The 17,224-nt window shown below is 35.7% G+C and overlaps 1 protein-coding gene across 6 annotated transcripts in view; it reads left to right on the top strand.

Annotated features, from left to right (window-relative positions):
• LOC110451586 (ADP-ribosylation factor GTPase-activating protein 2-like) overlaps positions 1 to 17,224 on the top strand; it is a 28,698-nt gene that overhangs the window by 904 nt on the left and 10,570 nt on the right. For 2 of the 6 annotated variants that reach the window (XM_021499697.1, XM_021499699.1), the window contains exons 2-13: positions 320 to 511; positions 1,336 to 1,467; positions 2,879 to 2,911; positions 5,386 to 5,563; positions 6,466 to 6,587; positions 6,980 to 7,125; positions 9,062 to 9,190; positions 9,983 to 10,153; positions 10,556 to 10,699; positions 11,160 to 11,204; positions 13,865 to 13,991; positions 14,228 to 14,437. In XM_021499697.1, coding sequence (XP_021355372.1) covers positions 320 to 511; positions 1,336 to 1,467; positions 2,879 to 2,911; positions 5,386 to 5,563; positions 6,466 to 6,587; positions 6,980 to 7,125; positions 9,062 to 9,190; positions 9,983 to 10,153; positions 10,556 to 10,699; positions 11,160 to 11,204; positions 13,865 to 13,991; positions 14,228 to 14,437 — 1,629 coding nt within the window. Of the gene's footprint in view, positions 1 to 319; positions 512 to 1,335; positions 1,468 to 2,878; positions 2,912 to 5,385; positions 5,564 to 6,465; positions 6,588 to 6,979; positions 7,126 to 9,061; positions 9,191 to 9,982; positions 10,154 to 10,555; positions 10,700 to 11,159; positions 11,205 to 13,864; positions 13,992 to 14,227; positions 14,438 to 15,427; positions 15,459 to 17,224 lie in introns of all 6 variants that reach the window. The other 4 variants (XM_021499698.1, XM_021499700.1, XM_021499701.1 and 1 more) reach the window with 4 other exon arrangements.

Below are 17,224 nucleotides of genomic sequence, written 5' to 3'. Positions count from 1 at the left end.
GGGGGGGGGCCTGAAGCCCAATAAAACCCTCTGGATCTGCTACTGCAATATATTATACTGTTCTTGCAGATTCTATGATTTAAGTAGTAAACTGCATCTGGACAGGGGTGTACATTACTGCTAGACTAAAAACCGAGACCAGTAATTTGAACTGGGCTACTTTATTGAAAAATTCTCATATTTCCCATGACATTTTCAGGTTTAGTCGAAAGAATTTCAAAGTCATTCTGCAGATTTTAAAAACAATTTTCCTTGTTAATTTAATCTAACATTAAAATAAACTGTTTTTACCTATGTGTAAAATTCTGTTTTAATTCAGCAATGTTTTGACTGTGGAAGTAACAACCCGACATGGGCCAGTGTGACATATGGTGTGTTCCTGTGTATCGACTGTTCAGCCACCCACAGGTCATTAGGTGTCCATGTCACCTTCATCCGGTCCACTCAGCTGGACACCAGCTGGACATGGCTGCAACTCAGAGCCATGCAAGTGGGAGGCAATGCCAATGCTGTAAGTTTTGTTTACAATCTCTGATGGAGGCTGCAGATTTCTTTAAAGCAGAATTTTGAGATTGAGTCTCAGACTTTTAAAATGCTTCACATAATATTACTAAGGTTCAAAGAAAAAGATACAATTTCATGTGGCCAAGATGTCATTTTTTGAAAGTGTTTAGATATTTTGAATTATTGTGCTGGTGGTGCCCATTCCATTCCCAGCTTTGGGGTATATGTGTTTTACCTCTAACTAGGGCATTACAGCTTTGGTATACATGGTAGATAGTGTTTATCTTTGGGTAGCTGTTGATTTGTGTTCAATGTTCACATGTGAAATAAAACAAAAGTTAAAGAGAAATGAAAGAGACACCCTGTTGGGAAGTTAACACTGTTCTATTAACTCATTCACCCCTGAGGACGCATTTGAACTATTCCAACTCAAAGGTTGGAATAGTTCATTATGAAATTTCAGGGGTAAATGAGTTAAAAGGGAACAAAAGGGAAAAACTGAATTTTGAATCCTTCTCTGGGTGTATAGTATTTGAATTAAATCATTGTGTTACATTGAAATGCATGTGAAGTATGTTATTGACCAATTTCTGGTTCTGTTTGTGTCTCTAAATGAACTTGGTTTCTATTTTAAATAAGGCTTATATAACTGAAAGGCCTGAACCCTGTTTCTGTTTTAACTAAGGCTTGTTTATGTTAACTGAAGGGCCTAAACCCTAAATGATATGATGTAAAGAATGTATGGAAATAATGTTACATTTTTCTGTTTGATGTCTTCAATTAAAGTAAAGATTTTAAATTTGAACGAGGATGTTTTTTTTGTTGTTGTAGACGGCCTTTTTTCGACAGCACGGATGTACAACAAAAGAATCCCAGCAGAAGTACCACAGTAGGGCCGCAATGATGTACAAGGAGAAGCTACAATCACTCGCCAATAATGCCAACAGATTACACGGCACTAAGGTACACACCCAATCCTGTAGTGGTACAGTATGCAGTCAGCCACTGTATCTTATAGCAGAAAGTGTCATTTTCATGTCATAATTGCAACTATAGACCGTTCTACAATCTGTTGTTTTTCTTTTTCAATTTATGTGATTATGAGAACTGGTCATTCACTTTTTTCATAATTCTCACATATTTGTAATTATATACTTAGTCATCACAAGAAATCATGAAACAATAGCATGTAAAAAAAAATCTTGTCGAGAAAAAAGGAAGTCCGTAGTTAAAAAAATAATGTAGCATAAGAAGAAATATTGGAAAATTATTTTTATGTTCAATTTAGATAAATAATGTCTTTATTGTTTCCAAGGTGATTCTGCAATTACATTAAAAAGTTGTGAGAAATGTAAGAATTGGTTGGATATTTCATTCACAATCTCAAAAATGAGAAGCCAAAATTAAGTGGAGCAGACAATTATTGTTTTCCCCAAAGAATTAAGCTTCCTGGTTCCAATAAGTATGATTTTTTGTGTTATGTCTAAATATAATCATTCAGAAACAATATTTTCCAAATTTAAAAAAAAACAAATTGGTGTTCTGTGTCAATAATTGCAATTTTAGCTTCATTTGAAATTCACTTCTAGCCATTTGTCTTTACCCCAATGCACTGTACGTGTTTTCTAATGCAATTGGTTGGCTAATTTAATTACAAAACCAGGCAGCACCTATCAAATTGTAACTATAAATTAAAGGTTATAAATTAAATTACTGTATCGTTTTCATGTAAAAGGAGGTACATGTAGTAAACAGCTGAAAGTTAATTGTTTTCCCTCAAGCTCTGCATGACAACCTAATGTATATGTATTTGCATGTGTGCCCTTCCTATGGATAAATATCATTTTAAGTCTAAATGCATGCACGTTTTCAATTGTCACTGACAAAGTTTTGTGTGTTTCAATGAAATGTTGAAATAAGGAAAGAGTAAAAAAATATGCCTTTTTGTTACTTCTTATAGATCCACATATGTACAAATTTGTATAGCTATAAAAGTTCATGGAAAAAGGAATGACAGACTGGTTCAGCAAAATAAATAAACCATATCAATGAAAAATCTCTAACCCTTTCACCACTGTAGACCCGAATGGACTTGTCCAGATAAATGTATGATAGAGTCTACTAAAGTTACCTAGGGGTGAAAGGGTTAAAACATCTCTTTTTGAATGAAGTGGTATATATATATAAACATTGTACCTCTAAGTAAAATTTGTGACTGAGCTGGGTGCTTAATTAAATGTTATTAATTAACTCATTGGATTAAACAAGTAATGAACATAGTTATTTTGTCCTAGCTAGTTAATAATGAAAATAACAAAACTGTTGTTTAATTAGATAAAGTTTATAATGTTATTATTCTATTTTATCTGTACAGCTGACCCTTGACCCCAGTAACCGAGGAAACAAGGTTAGAGGTCATAAGGCAGGCCTAGACTTGTTTGCACGTTATTAATTAATGTTCACAGTTTTCATTGTACAGCTGCTGTTTCTAATCAATTCAGTTTTCAGTGGGGAATCCTGAGGGCAGATTGTGCTCAAAATCAGTTTTATTTAAATGTCTGTTTATGGTGATAGACCAATCCAGTTTTTATGGCAATTTATATCAAAACTCAAGTACAGGTTGTGTTAAGAGTTCTTTTATAGCATATTGTAAGTATAGAGATGTAAAATAAATCTCAGTTGTAGTTAATGGGGGGGATGTGTGTATGTGTAGTTGAATCTTTTTATTCTTGTATTTCTTTATCTCTGACCAATTGTTAGTTGAACTCAGGATTCAAAATACTTGTATTGTAATCTTGGACAATCGGTCTTGATGCAATTTAATAACAAAACCATCCTTTATTTTGAATAATTTTGTAAAAGTGAAACCTTAATACTAATCAAATGAATTTGGAAATGAATAAACTTATGTTAAAAATCGTTGTAATGACTACTATATAAAACAGGGAGATTTATACATGCTTAAGTTTGTAAGATGAAAGTACTGTACTATAAAAAAGGGACATAAAAGTGTGTAAGTTTGTAAAATGAAGTTTTAGAACAATTTCTTTCATATGTTGCAAACAGGTCTAGTTGAATGAAAACACTGTTGTGCTTATCTGAGGCTGTAACATGCTTCCTTCTTTTTTTTTTTAATAATTTCTTAATATTTACCACCGAATTATGTTTAGATTTATACTATCCCTTGATAATGAATTAATAGCAACATGTGTTTTGTTTCTTTCTGTCTGCTGAGCATTGAATATTTCAGAACTGGAGCCTGCGATGACTTTGATTTAGAAATAATATTCATAACATTACATATTCAGGCTCAGTGAACCTTAGTTTTCAATATTTATGTATCCTCATTAGGGTCTGATTATTGACTTCAAATGAGTATTTAAACCCTGTATAATTATCACTATAATTATGAATGAATCCTTATAGAAAACGTTGAATATTTCTTATATAATTCCATAGTAGTTAAATTAGATCAAGATAAATGTAAACAAAACAAAAATGAAATAAAAATACACATGCCAATTAATTCGTCAAGGTTTATAAATCTAAATGATAAGGATGTATTTATGGGGCACATATTATCACATTTACCTATTGATTTATCCTTGGTGTTGACATTTAAATGAGTTGTAGAATTGGACAACACAGCCACTGCAATCATGCCAACTCCACCACTTATAAACTGCCGTATTTGACCTGATAAATAACCTGTCGCTGAAACTTGGATAATTTGGGACCAGTGTAACAAGCTATTGACACCAAGTTCCTGTGTTTATTTCACTTCTTTTGAAGTGTAATACAGCCATGTATAGCACTTAAATTTTAAATGATTTTTAGAAGAAGACTTTGATTGTAAATATGTTGATAAAAGATCAAGTTAATTGAGAAAATTGCCATATTTGATGTGTTTCATATTTTGTATGGCTATAATTTACCTGAAACAATGAATGGTAGAAAACGGTTGGTTTTCAATTTAGACACATTCTATATAAACTGTATACTTCAGATGCTGTTAAGTTATGGGTAACAAGTACCCTGTGGTCTTCATTTTACCAAGGAAAGCTTACCCTAAGCCTGGTGATAGGTCTAAGGAGGGTTATATATATTTGCCAGCTTTATTTGTTACATTTATTTGCAGAGTTTTTATCCAACATTACCTTGTGGGTACCTCATGTGTTATTTGAAATATTATTTGGTATATCAACTAATACATCAGCTGCAAGTTTGCTAGCTCTACTAACACAGGGCATGATTTAAAATATTTTGTATCTTCTTATGATATTGATGCTTGTAAAAAGATTTAGAAAATTTAAAATAGTCATTGCATGCTTACTTGGCGTTACATTAAAATACAAATGGAATTCTGATATTTATCACAATCCTGTCTTATTATAATGCAGTGATCATGACATTTCAGTAATAACTGAATAAGTATACAACTTTAATTTTGTGTGGTATTTTAATACTTTTGGTGTTAATTACACTTTTTCATGTAAAGTTTGCAATTAATCAAGATTGTAACAGTGCTAGCTGTGTTTACTACCTGATGCATTAGAAATGATTGCTGTTGTATACGCAGTAATGCACAGGTCTACGTATACTTTATCACAAGAATAACACTGCTTGGAAATTATTCTGTATACACTATTTTCTAAATATGTATACAAAACATAGGTTCTCGAACATACTGAATCTCTTTATTCTCCATGTTTACCTGTGTTGTGTATGTGAGCTTGAATTGTGTTTGTTATCTCTCTATTGTCTCCTGTTTTTATGTTTGTTGTATTTAATCTGTCTGTTATTATCTCCCTTGTCGGTTGTGTTCTCCTTTATCTGTATATAACGGTATATTTATGTAATCACTCTCTATTTTATCTACAGCTCCACATAGACAGCCATGACCCAACCTCCCCTGTCAGTAAGGAAGTTGACTTCTTTGATGAGCACACAGACTTGTTTGATTCAACACCTGCCCCCACTCCGATCAGTGATAACGCCAAGCTCTTTTCCTCCACAGCTCCCCAGCCCATTAAAAATGGCAACCAAAGCAAGGAAATAGGTATTAATACAAATGTTATATCATTCAATTATACAAGTTATGAAACAGAACTTCAAAATGGTTTCCCCTTGATTTATATAATTTGTTATGCTTTTCTTGCAGTTATAAACTATTTATGACCATGCAATGCAAATAAAATACAAATAGGACGATATATGGAGCAATCTTATCAGTCTTGATGGGTTTTGAAAGCTAAAGCTGCACTGGTACCATTCCTATGTGTAATTAATTAAAAACATGCGACTTATTGGTCATTTGAATTGCATTACAGTTTAGTATTATTTCAATTTTCTGTAAAATTTTAGCTTTGTGTAGACTAATCAAAACTGATTAATGTAATTCAGATACAGTGATAATGTTATTGTAAATGTTTTGAGTAGTATTTTATTGGAAGTGTAAAACTTCTTTTAGATCGTAAAAATAACTGTAATGCTTCCAATCTTTCTGATATTGAAATATTGTTGAAAAACAGCCAAAGCCCATCTTCAGTAAGATACTGTCAACATATGTATTTTGACAGTTTACTTATTTTAGCGTCTTTCATGCTGTGTCTGATGGTCTAATTTATGTACAACATTAGCTATATTTTCTAGTAGCATATGTGCTCAAGTAATACATTAATGTACTTGTGTATCAGACATATCCTTGAGTGCTGAAATATTTTGTGTGATAATAAAACATGGACATTATATAGATCAGCTGCTCATTAAGGAAATTGAATTGGACAAATTTTTCTTTTTGTAGACAAATTTGAGAATGAATCATCAAAGAAAATTATAATCATCTGTGTTCTATGAGATGATGAATTGGTATGTCGTTATGCGAGAGATTACCTTTTCCACTTGAAGTGATGAGAAATTGCTTGTTACTCCATTGTACTTACTCTTGCTGGCTTTTTTCAGACCCTACAGAAGGCCCAAGTGTGGAGGCAGCCTTGAGCGTGTCCCCTACACAGGCAGCAGCCCACGCAGAACCTAGAAAGTCCATCATTGGTGCAAAGAAGCCTGCAGGGGCACGGAAAGGGGTATGTGTACAGTGGGAGTTTCTGTCGTCATTCAGGGTTAACTTTTGTTATGTGAAATTATGGCCGTTTTATAGGAAGTCTCTCGGGATTAAGCCGAGTGATATAACTGTTAGTGAAATAAGAATCCTCTGTCGGGTTTTATGTAGTTTACGTCCAGTATCATCAGTTTATAATAAGTGTATGTCTCATAAATGGGAGAGCTATGTCCTATCTGTAATTGATTGGGAGAGCTATGATCGATGCTGTTTTTACTGTCAGTTGAGGCAGCCATGTGTCAAGAGTGTTTCATGTAGTGTAAATATTGAGTGGGTACCAATGTGAACTTTGATAAAGAGAGCCTTTGTTTCACATAAAATAAATAGTTTTTTGTTTCCTATGACAATGTTTAACAGAAGAGTGGCATGGGAGCCCAGAGAGTGAAGGCCAACTTCACCGAGATTGAGAGTCGTGCCCAGCAGCTGGACCAAGAGAGGGAGACACTTGCAGCCAACCAGGCAGTTGTTGAGGCACGCACAAATGAGGAGCAGGAAAAGCAGATGTAAGGGTCAGGTAGAAGGGTGAGAGGGAGGGGAAGGGGCACATGCTAATACACCAAGGGGGAGCAGGAAAAACAGATGTATAGGTCAGGTTTAGGGGTTGGAAGAGAGCAAGGCTCTTATCAAGAAGGAGCAGGAAAACAGATATAAGGGTCAGGTATAGGGGTTGGAAGAAAGCAAGGCTAAACCAAGGACGAGCAGGAAAACAGATATAAGGGTCAGTTAGAGGGGGTGGGGAGGGTGACAAACTCGCACCAAGGATGAGCAGTAAAAGCAGATGTTAGGGTCAGGAAGAGGGGTCAGGGAGGGACACTGACTCACACCAAGGATGAGCAGTAAAAGCAGATGTTAGGGTCAGGTAGAGGGGTCAGGGAGGGAGACCGACTCACATCAGGGATGAGCAGGAAAACAGATATAAGGGTCAAGTAGAGGGGTTAGAAGAGAGCAAGGCTCTTATCAAGAAGGATCAGGAAAACAGATATAAGGGTCAGGTATAGGGGTTGGAAGAAAGCAAGGCTATCACCAAGGACGAGCAGGAAAACAGATGTTAGGGTCAGGTAGACGGGGTGGGGAGGTTGACAGATTCACACCAAGGATGAGCAGTCAAAGCAGATGTTAGGGTCAGGTAGAGGGGGTGGGGAGGGAGACCGACTCACACCAAGGATGAGCAGTAAAAGCAGATGTTGGGGTCAGAGAGAGAGACCGACTCACACCAAGGATGAGCAGTCAAAGCAGATGTTAGGGTCAGGTAGAGGGGGTGGGGAGGGAGACCGTCTCACACCAAGGATGAGCAGTAAAAGCAGATGTTAGGGTCAGGAAGAGGGGGGGTGGAGGGAGACCGACTAACACCAAGAAGGAGGAGCAGGTTAAACAGATATTAGGGTTAGGTAGAGGCCTAGAGGGTTGGGCCGGAGACAGGCTCACACCTAGGATGAACGATAGGGGTTGGGAGGGAGACAGGCTCATATCTATGAGGAGCACATAGGGGTTGGAAGGGAGACAGGCTCACACCTAGGATGAACGATAGGGGTGTGGAAGGAGACAGGCTCACACCTAAGATGAACGATAGGGGTGGGGAGGGAGACAGGCTAACACCTAGGAGGAGCACATAGGGGTGGGGAGGGAGACAGGCTCACACCTAGGATGAGCGATAGGGGTGGGGAAGGAGAAAGGCTCACACCTAGGATGAGCGATAGGGGTGGGGAAGGAGCCAGGCTCACACCTAGGAGGGGCACATAGGGGGGTGGAAGGAGACAGGCTCACACCGAGGATGAACGATAGGGGTGTGGAAGGAGACAGGCTCAAACCTAAGATGAACGATAGGGGGGGGGAAGGAGGCAGGCTCACACCTAGGAGGAACGATAGGGGTGGGGAAGGAGCCAGGCTCACACCTAGGAGGAGCACATAGGGGTGTGGAAGGAGACAGGCTCACACCTAAGATGAACGATAGGGGTGGGGAAGGAGACAGGCTCACACCTAGGAGGAGCACATAGGGGAGGGGAGGGAGACAGGCTCACACCTAGGATGAACGATAGGGGGGGGGAGGGAGACAGGCTCCCACCTAGGAGGACTACATAGGGGTGGGGAGGGAGACAGGCTCACCCCTAGGATGAACGATAGGGGTGGGGAGGGAGACAGGCTCACACCTAGGAGGAGCAATAGGAGTACAGTATATATGGTGTACTGGACTTTAGTGACAACCAGGCAATACCTTGGGCTTGCATCAAGAGGATTGAAGTATAGAGGATTGATTAGGTGTGGTAAAATATATAACTTATCTAGATATGAATCAGTTGTACTGTTGTATTGTTGCTATATTGATTGTTATTCTATTGTAATGTTGTATAAAGAGATGTTGATTGTGTATAACACACACTGTGGACCTGTTGTATTGGTGTAAAACACACTGTTGATTGTGGATTACTTGTATTGTTGCAGGGCTTCAATGAGATTAGCTTACAAAGACATGAGTGTACAGAGGAAAAAGGAGGAAGAAAAGCTGAAGGTAACAGATCCAAAGAAAGCTGCACAGTATGAGCGACTCGGCATGGGCTTCGTGGGAAACAGGTGAGGACAACGAACAGCAGTGATATTTGCTCATTATTGTTTTGAAAAATAACTTTGGTAGGAGATTAAAATATTCATTACTACAATGAGATATTGTTGGAGGTATTTTAGACCAAATTTGGGTGTTTGTTGCTTCAAGCCTTGAGTAACCTTTAAAAATTATTATTTTGAATTGATTTCAGCTAAAATGTTGATTCCAGGACTGGGCAAAACATTTCTTTTATTGAATAAAATTGACACAATTAATTTAATTTTATATTTTCTTCATGACCCATCGATAAAATAAGGTCGGAGTTTAATGATGAAGTTTTAGGTATATAGGTCCTGAGATGCTTTGGAAACAAAATACCTGAAGAAAAGGATGATAGTGAAAAAAAAGATCCTCAGTATTGCAATAGTTGCAGTAGATAAGTTTAGATTCATCTTTAGTACTCCCTCATCCGAAAGCATCGTAGAAAACCTGTCATTCGTCTTTAGTTTTAATTCATCAGAGAGTAAGAGAGAAATCTGCCTTCTTTGGATTTCTCCATTAGAGAACGCAGGAGAAAACCTGTAATGCTTCTTAGGTTTCCTCTTCAGAGAGTAAGGGAGACAACCCCCGACTCTGCAGGGCCCAATCTTAGTGACCTCATACAATCATGTAGTGGGATACAAGCTGTCACTTATTGTCCTGTGACTGTAGGGGTACGAGTTTATGTAAACAATGTTAAAACACAGATATATAGAGATAAATTACTGTTATATTTGATTTGAATGTTTCTCATATTCTTTTGATCTTATATCTATTTCTAGAGAGTTCAGCCATTCTGCCATATCTGACATGCAGACCATTGAACAGTCTCAACCTAATAAATCTTCAAGCAATTCAAATGGTGCTGACCGCTACGACAGGAAACCAGCCAGGTCCAAGAATTTCTTTGATGAAGAATTGGATTCCATGGGATTTTCATCATCATCTTCCAAGTAAGCATTCATTCATTTAAAATATCTGATAAATCAAAACAAAACATACTCCAATGAAGTACTGTATACAGGAAAATGTTTGCTGCGGTTTAATTTTTGCCTTTTTCACCCTCCGTTATTAGGGTGAATTAATCAGTACAGCGAACATTTGTAAACAACATAATAGATATAGTAAATAAATGTGACGGCCGATTTTAATATTGGGCGAAAATGGAATTAACTGTCAAAGGAGGATAATTTCCTGGTATACAGTGATCGATTGATTGAAGATAAAAAGATTTGTACCTAATGCAGATACTTAGTACTTATCATGTAGCATCCAAAATAAAAACAAAACAAATATATGTCCTGAATGCTTTGATTTGTTTGTTGTATTTATTATCGTACTTGGTGTTTGTACAGATATGACAGTCCGTTCAGTGAGGAGAAAGATTCCTTCAATAGCTGGGGCAGTAGTAACAAGTCCGGCAGCTGGGATATAGACCGATTTGAATCTAAACAGCAAAAGTTTTCTGAAACCTTGTCCTCGTCTCGGGATGATGACAGGTAGGACAGATCACTTGATACTCTGTCCCGTGCCTGTGATACTAATGTGCCTCTGTACTCCTCTGTCTAATGTGTATCTGTTTAGTGTAAATTCCTTTGGATCTGATATTATTTGTTTTTAAGGTCATTATTCTTTAATTTCTTAAAAGAAAATTTTGGTAATTCATTAAAAGACCAGTAACTCAGATTGGTAGGATAGCCACATAATGGTATCATAAAATCATTTCCATTGCATTTGTTGATGAATACATGTGAACTTAAATCCAGTTTTCTATTGTACATTTAACAAATAATGGTCATGCTTTCTCGTGTACAAAAGGGGATTGATTATCACTCCCAATATTCTTTGCTGCAAACGATCAATGTAAATGATTTGTCTTCCAACTTTGTATACAAACTTCAAACAGACATAATAAACCTTCCTCCTATGTGATTGTGATGTGTAAATTCTTTTAACAAGCCAAGAGATCGTGGAGGATGAGAGTCACGGTGATGTAGATGAGGGGTAATTGTCATGGCAACCATGTCACTTGTCACTTCAGGGTCAAGGGTCAAGGTCATATAGCTATATTTATGTTCAGGGGTCATCCAATCAAATGTTTATGCCAGATATTTTGAATTATTACAGATTTTCCATTTAAGTAATTACACTTCATTTTTAAATCATTGCTGAAGATGGCATGAACTTGTGACCCCTGACCTTAAATGATGCACTACTGCTGCGACCTTTAACCTTGACTTTGGGCACATGTTAGACACACCTGTTAGACACCATAAATACATGTTTACCTGCTTTATTTTGGTTTTGGCATGTGTTTGTAGTACATCACGTTGTGTATTCCTAATAAAACAGACTTTGGATAGTAATATTGTCCTTTGATGATGCTTGTTCATTGGGATTCAACACAAATTTAATTACAAGGCTATGAAATTTGAATTTTAAATATAATTTCTCAAATTTCTTAACACATATGGTGTTCAATTCAATTTTAATTTCAATTAAATGTTTAAAAATATTTATAAGAAAAAAATATAAAAATCTCTTTCATAGAAAATACAGTGTGAGTTGTTTTCTAAAATGAAATAAGCTGATAGTAATTGAACAACTACCCTGTTGTTGTATTCACAATGACAAGCAGTGGGTTTTGACATTTCATTCAGTATATTCCTGTAGGAATGCCTCCAGTGCTCTCCCAAAAAGTAGGTCAAGGTTCATGGTTCATGTTTTCTTTGAAAACAACTTTGAGTGTAATGGTGTAGTCCAATGATACCTTTTCTTGATGAAAGTTATGAAATATTTAAATCATCAGCAAAAATTTCGTGGCATATATATACCCAAACTAAACAGAAGTCATAACAAAGAAATTGAGAGAGAAAAAAAGGACAAAAATACACTTTGATGACACAAATGCTTGGGGTTAAATACGAATGTACCTAAATAAAATTATTAAACCAACTGACAAGGAAGTTTGGTAGGAGGCCATATACTGGAATCAGCTTATCTGTCCATTCACCTTGCCCTCTGTAGATAATACCTTTCCATGTGATTCCTTCTTAGCTATATGATCAATTTCAAATTAACTTTGTAAACATGATCAGTTCATTATGCAGTTATGTACACTGTATATTTTCATTTTTGTTGCAGTGATGCACCTTTTTGTAAAAAAAAACATGTCCATATTTCTTATCCTAAAGTACTCCAGAGATTTAAATGAAAATTTAAGAAAGTTTGCATAGTATAAATTTAATATGCAATTTACATTCCATTTAAACCTTAATGGAGTTATGTCCCTTTATGTAAGTAAAGCCTTGTCCCGACTATTTCCAATAAAGTATTGTGAATGGTATTGGCCTGTGATAAACAAAAGTTAGTCCTAACATGGTGCTGGGGATAGATGTTAGCTTGTGGTTTTCACGTGTCCATTCTTTGTTTTCTTGTCCATGATATATAATTATTAATTATGTATTAATTTCCTTGTACATTATGTACCTTGTAATATTGAAAAAAAATCACATATACATTGCCTACCATGCATGATCAGTTCACCAGTATGACATTCAAAATTCAGAAATATACAAACTTTTAAGCAGTTAAGATAAACTGTTCACATTTCAATTATTTGGTTGTAAATTAATAGAAACATTTTCATTATCTATGTCACAGGTAAATTAATTACTACAATTTGAACACCAAACTTACTTTTCCTGTATAAAATAACGTCATCTACACATGGCACTCTTTCACAATATTTTCCTGAATGCTGAAACATCTCATCAAATATAAACAGTGCCTTGATGCCATTTCAATGTGAAAACAAATTTTTTTTTTTCATTCAAAATATTTGAAATATATTTTATAAATATGGTATCATTAATATTATCTACATTGAAAAGGCTAGCACATGCACTATCACTTAATTAACAAACTTTGAAGTACATGATAATCAAAATCAGGTATTGACATGATATTTTTAAAAATGTACATGTATTCTGAAAATTATTTTTCATATGCATTTGATGCTGTAAAGAGTCAATCTACATTGACAATTGCTGACTGCCATCAAGGATATGTGTGTAATAAGTTCAGTCTACCCAGCTATAAAAATGAATATGACATGTACAATATAAAAGTGCAATGAAGTAATTGTGTGATAGACTGGTGTCTTTCAAAGGATTTTTTTTTAATTCTGAGTTCCATTTTGCCAGTTATCTTTAAACCTTCGTCACAAACCGCAGTTACACAACCAATCACAACTTCTAAACAATTTTTATTGAAAAGATGTGCCATTTAAAATGAAAATAAGACATGAATTATTAAAACCAAGCACTGTAAATATATAAACAACAGACTCCCTCTTACACAAAGCTATCATATCACAGCATAACATGCATGCAACTGTCACCATGAACCATCAACATGCCAACTTGTCTATGTCTGTGAAATGTAATACAGGTTAATTTGTCTAAAGCAACCCTTCAATAACCTGGAATTCTGTGTAATGGGACCCATTCATTTGATGGGATTTTATTGGACGTGTCCAATATGAACGCTTGGGCGTTTTTACTTTAACTGTTGGTGCATGTTGTGTTTGGTTTAGATAGGTTTGATTGTATACAATAGTTGTATCCTGTTGGTGTTTGAACACCATTGGTTTGTTATTGCAGACCTAGCCGAAGTAGGAAGGCTTACGACTACAACACATCCACTGCTAAATCGGATGAGGCCCAGAAAAAATTTGCAGGCGCCAAGTCGATTTCGTCCGACCAGTTTTTTGGTAATAAGGAAACGGATGTAAGTTTCATTTATAACACTAGACTTTTCTAGGACAATGTAAAAAAAACACCGATACGATAATATTGTTACACTAGATTTGATACAAAAATTGTCCACTCATTGCTTAAAAATACCACTGATGCAAACATTATCGGAAAAATGGTATCTGAAAACAAAGCACTGAATTTTAATCTACACGTTGTAAAACATGCAAAAAGACCAAAACATTAACACATGACTTTTCCCCCGGACAGTTTGCGATGAAACAGAACATGTCCAGATTTGAAGGGAGCTCAAGTATATCAAGTGCGGACTTCTACGGAGATTCGTCAAGTAAACGTTCACAGAACTATAACAATACTGGACCAGACTTCCAGGACATCAAGGATGGCGTGAGACAAGGAGTGACGAAAGTGGCCGGCAAACTCTCGACACTAGCTAACGGAGTGATGAACTCTCTACAGGTAAACACACTGGGTCATAGGGTCATCAGTATTCACGAACAAGGTTATAATTTTGTAGTATATATATGTGTTAATTATAACTCCACCACCCCTGAAATTTCATAATGAACTATTCCAACCTTTGAATTTGGAAGAGTTCAAATGTGTTTTCAGGGGTGAGTGATGCATACATATTTCTAAATTGGTGAATCTGAAGGAAAACTAGTAGAGGAAAAGTAAGAGTTATTAAAATTAGCCATCTTGTGTAATGTTATAATTTTATGATGCATTGAATGGTGTTGGATATATGATATATGTCAACGAAGCCTGTGATATGTGTCGGCTATAGAGTAACATGCTGCGACCGAATGTTACAACAGTATACTGTGTTAATGAAATTCTCCGTTGTCTCTAATCTGGCTTGATGTTAAATGCATGTGTGCAGTAGATAATGATCGAGAGTTTATAGCTAAAAAGTCTAGTTTATTTTTTGACAGAGTTTTTATGTGTAGATCTCATTCTAGGAAGTCCAGTTAAAGTCTACAATAAAACCTATAATACTCATTTCATTTTCTACCTCCCTTACTGCCAACAAATGTTAATCTTTCGATTCCGCTTGTTAACAACTCCTTGGTATGTCTGTTTGAATATATCAACAAACCTTTATAACAACAAAGTGTTGCTGCACAAATAGTGGTAATATAGAGAGGTTTTACCGTAGTTTAAATCAATATTCATTGAAGTGGTAGCATTAATTCAAAAGTGAAATTTCCAGGAGTGTTTTGACACATGATATAACTGGTTCTCCTATGCTGGCTTTGTAGCTTTCTCTTTGATACTAATTTGCATATAACTTAGAAAGCATTTCTGCAAACAAATCTTTATTGTAAATAAAGTTGAAATACTCCAAGAATTGAATTGGAAGAGTTCAAACATGTCTTCATGGGGTGAATAAGTTAAGTCATCACTTGTATGAAATGAGATAAGTATTAAATTGTGTCTCCCTTACAGAGGAAATGATGACTTCCCCAGGACACTATAGGTAAAGTGTTTATGGGTACTATCGTGGTATATTATGGCTCCTACCTGGCTGGTAGGAGAATTTGGTAGTCTGTTAATGTGTAAAACATGATAGCCTGCTTTGGGATAATGTATTCGCTATCACATTTTACCATGTCATACTCTATTATGTTGTTTATTTTACAGGACTGTCACTTCATCCATATCTTATTTGCCTTCCTATTAATATGCAATGTTTCGAAACATTTTTCTTGCTTTATTTAAATATTTTTTTCTGTTATGTCAACAACAAAAATCACTTAACAACATGTAAACTTAAATTTTACTTTGGAGACATTTTGAATATTCATCTTTTTAATTCTTTATTTTAAAATTAAAATTGAAAACCAGAATAAGCACAAGTTGTTTTTAAAATTAAAAAGAAAAATCATTTTGAAAATTTAGAATTACAATGTATCAAATATCTTGGTAAACTAACAAAGCTTTGAAAAATCGGGGCGGCAGTAGATATTCAATCTAGCTGTTATTAGCCCCATGTTGTTAAGTTATATAATGTTTTCTATGGAAATCAAGATATGATTAACCAATACATATTTAATAAGATTCTAAAAGGTAACATGTACTCCAGCACAGCGTATGAACTAGATTGTATTGATATTCCCACAGCTGTTTCCCTTAATTAACAGTTTCAAATACATTTTAGTATATGTGTACTTGTCAAACTCCTGCTATGTGGGTGTGGTTATGATTAGCGTCTGTGATATGAATACCAATAAGCTTGGGTAGAGTTACCGTAAATGTTATGGTGTATGTGCTAAGGTTCTTCACAGTAATTTTCCTGCTTTGGTTCCCTATAAGCTTGGGTAGAGTTCCCGTAAATGTTATGGTGTATGTGGTAAGGTTCTTCACAGTAATTTTCTTGCTATGATTCCCTATAAGCTTGTGTAGATTTACTGTAAATGTTATGGTGTATGTGCTAAGGTTCTTCACAGTAATTTTCCTGCTATGGTTCCCTATAAGCTTGGGTAGAGTTCCCGTAAATGTTATGGTGTATGTGTTAAGGTTCTTCACAGTAATTGTCCTGCTATGATTCCCTATAAGCCTGGGTAAAGTTCCAGTAAATGTTATGGTGTATGTGTTGAGGTTCTTCACAGTAATTTTCCTGTTATGATTCCCTATAAGCTTGGGTAGAGTTACTGTACATGTTATGGTGTATGTGTTAAGGTTCTTCACAGTAAATTTCCTGCTATGATTCCCTATAAGCCTGGGTAAAGTTCCCGTAAATGTTATGGTGTATGTGGTAAGGTTCTTCACAGTAATTTTCCTGTTATGGTTCCCTATAAGCTTGGGTAGAGTTCTCGTAAATGTTATGGTGTATGTGTTAAGGTGTTTCACAGTAATTTTCCTGCTATGGTTCCCTATAAGCTTGGGTAGAGTTCTCGTAAATGTTATGGTGTATGTGTTAATGTTTTTCACAGTAATTTTCCTGCTATGATTTCCTATAAGCTTGGGTAGAGTTACTGTACATGTTATGGTGTATGTGTTAAGGTTCTTCACAGTAATTGTCCTGCTATGATTCCCTATAAGCCTGGGTAAAGTTCCCGTAAATGTTATGGTGTATGTGTTAAAGTTCTTCACAGTAATTTTCCTGCTATGGTTCCCTATAAGCTTGGGTAGAGTTCTCGTAAATGTTATGGTGTATGTGCTACTAAGGTTCTTCACAGTAATTTTCCTGTTATGATTCCCTATAAGCTTGGGTAGAGTTCCTGTAAATGTTATGGTGTATGT

This window comes from Mizuhopecten yessoensis, unplaced genomic scaffold (genome assembly GCF_002113885.1).
Source record: "Mizuhopecten yessoensis strain PY_sf001 unplaced genomic scaffold, ASM211388v2 scaffold6135_1, whole genome shotgun sequence".
Classification (NCBI taxonomy): Eukaryota; Metazoa; Mollusca; class Bivalvia; order Pectinida; family Pectinidae; genus Mizuhopecten; species Mizuhopecten yessoensis.
The sequence above is the reverse complement of the archived record's forward strand: the minus strand, read 5'-3'. Positions and strand labels throughout refer to the sequence as shown.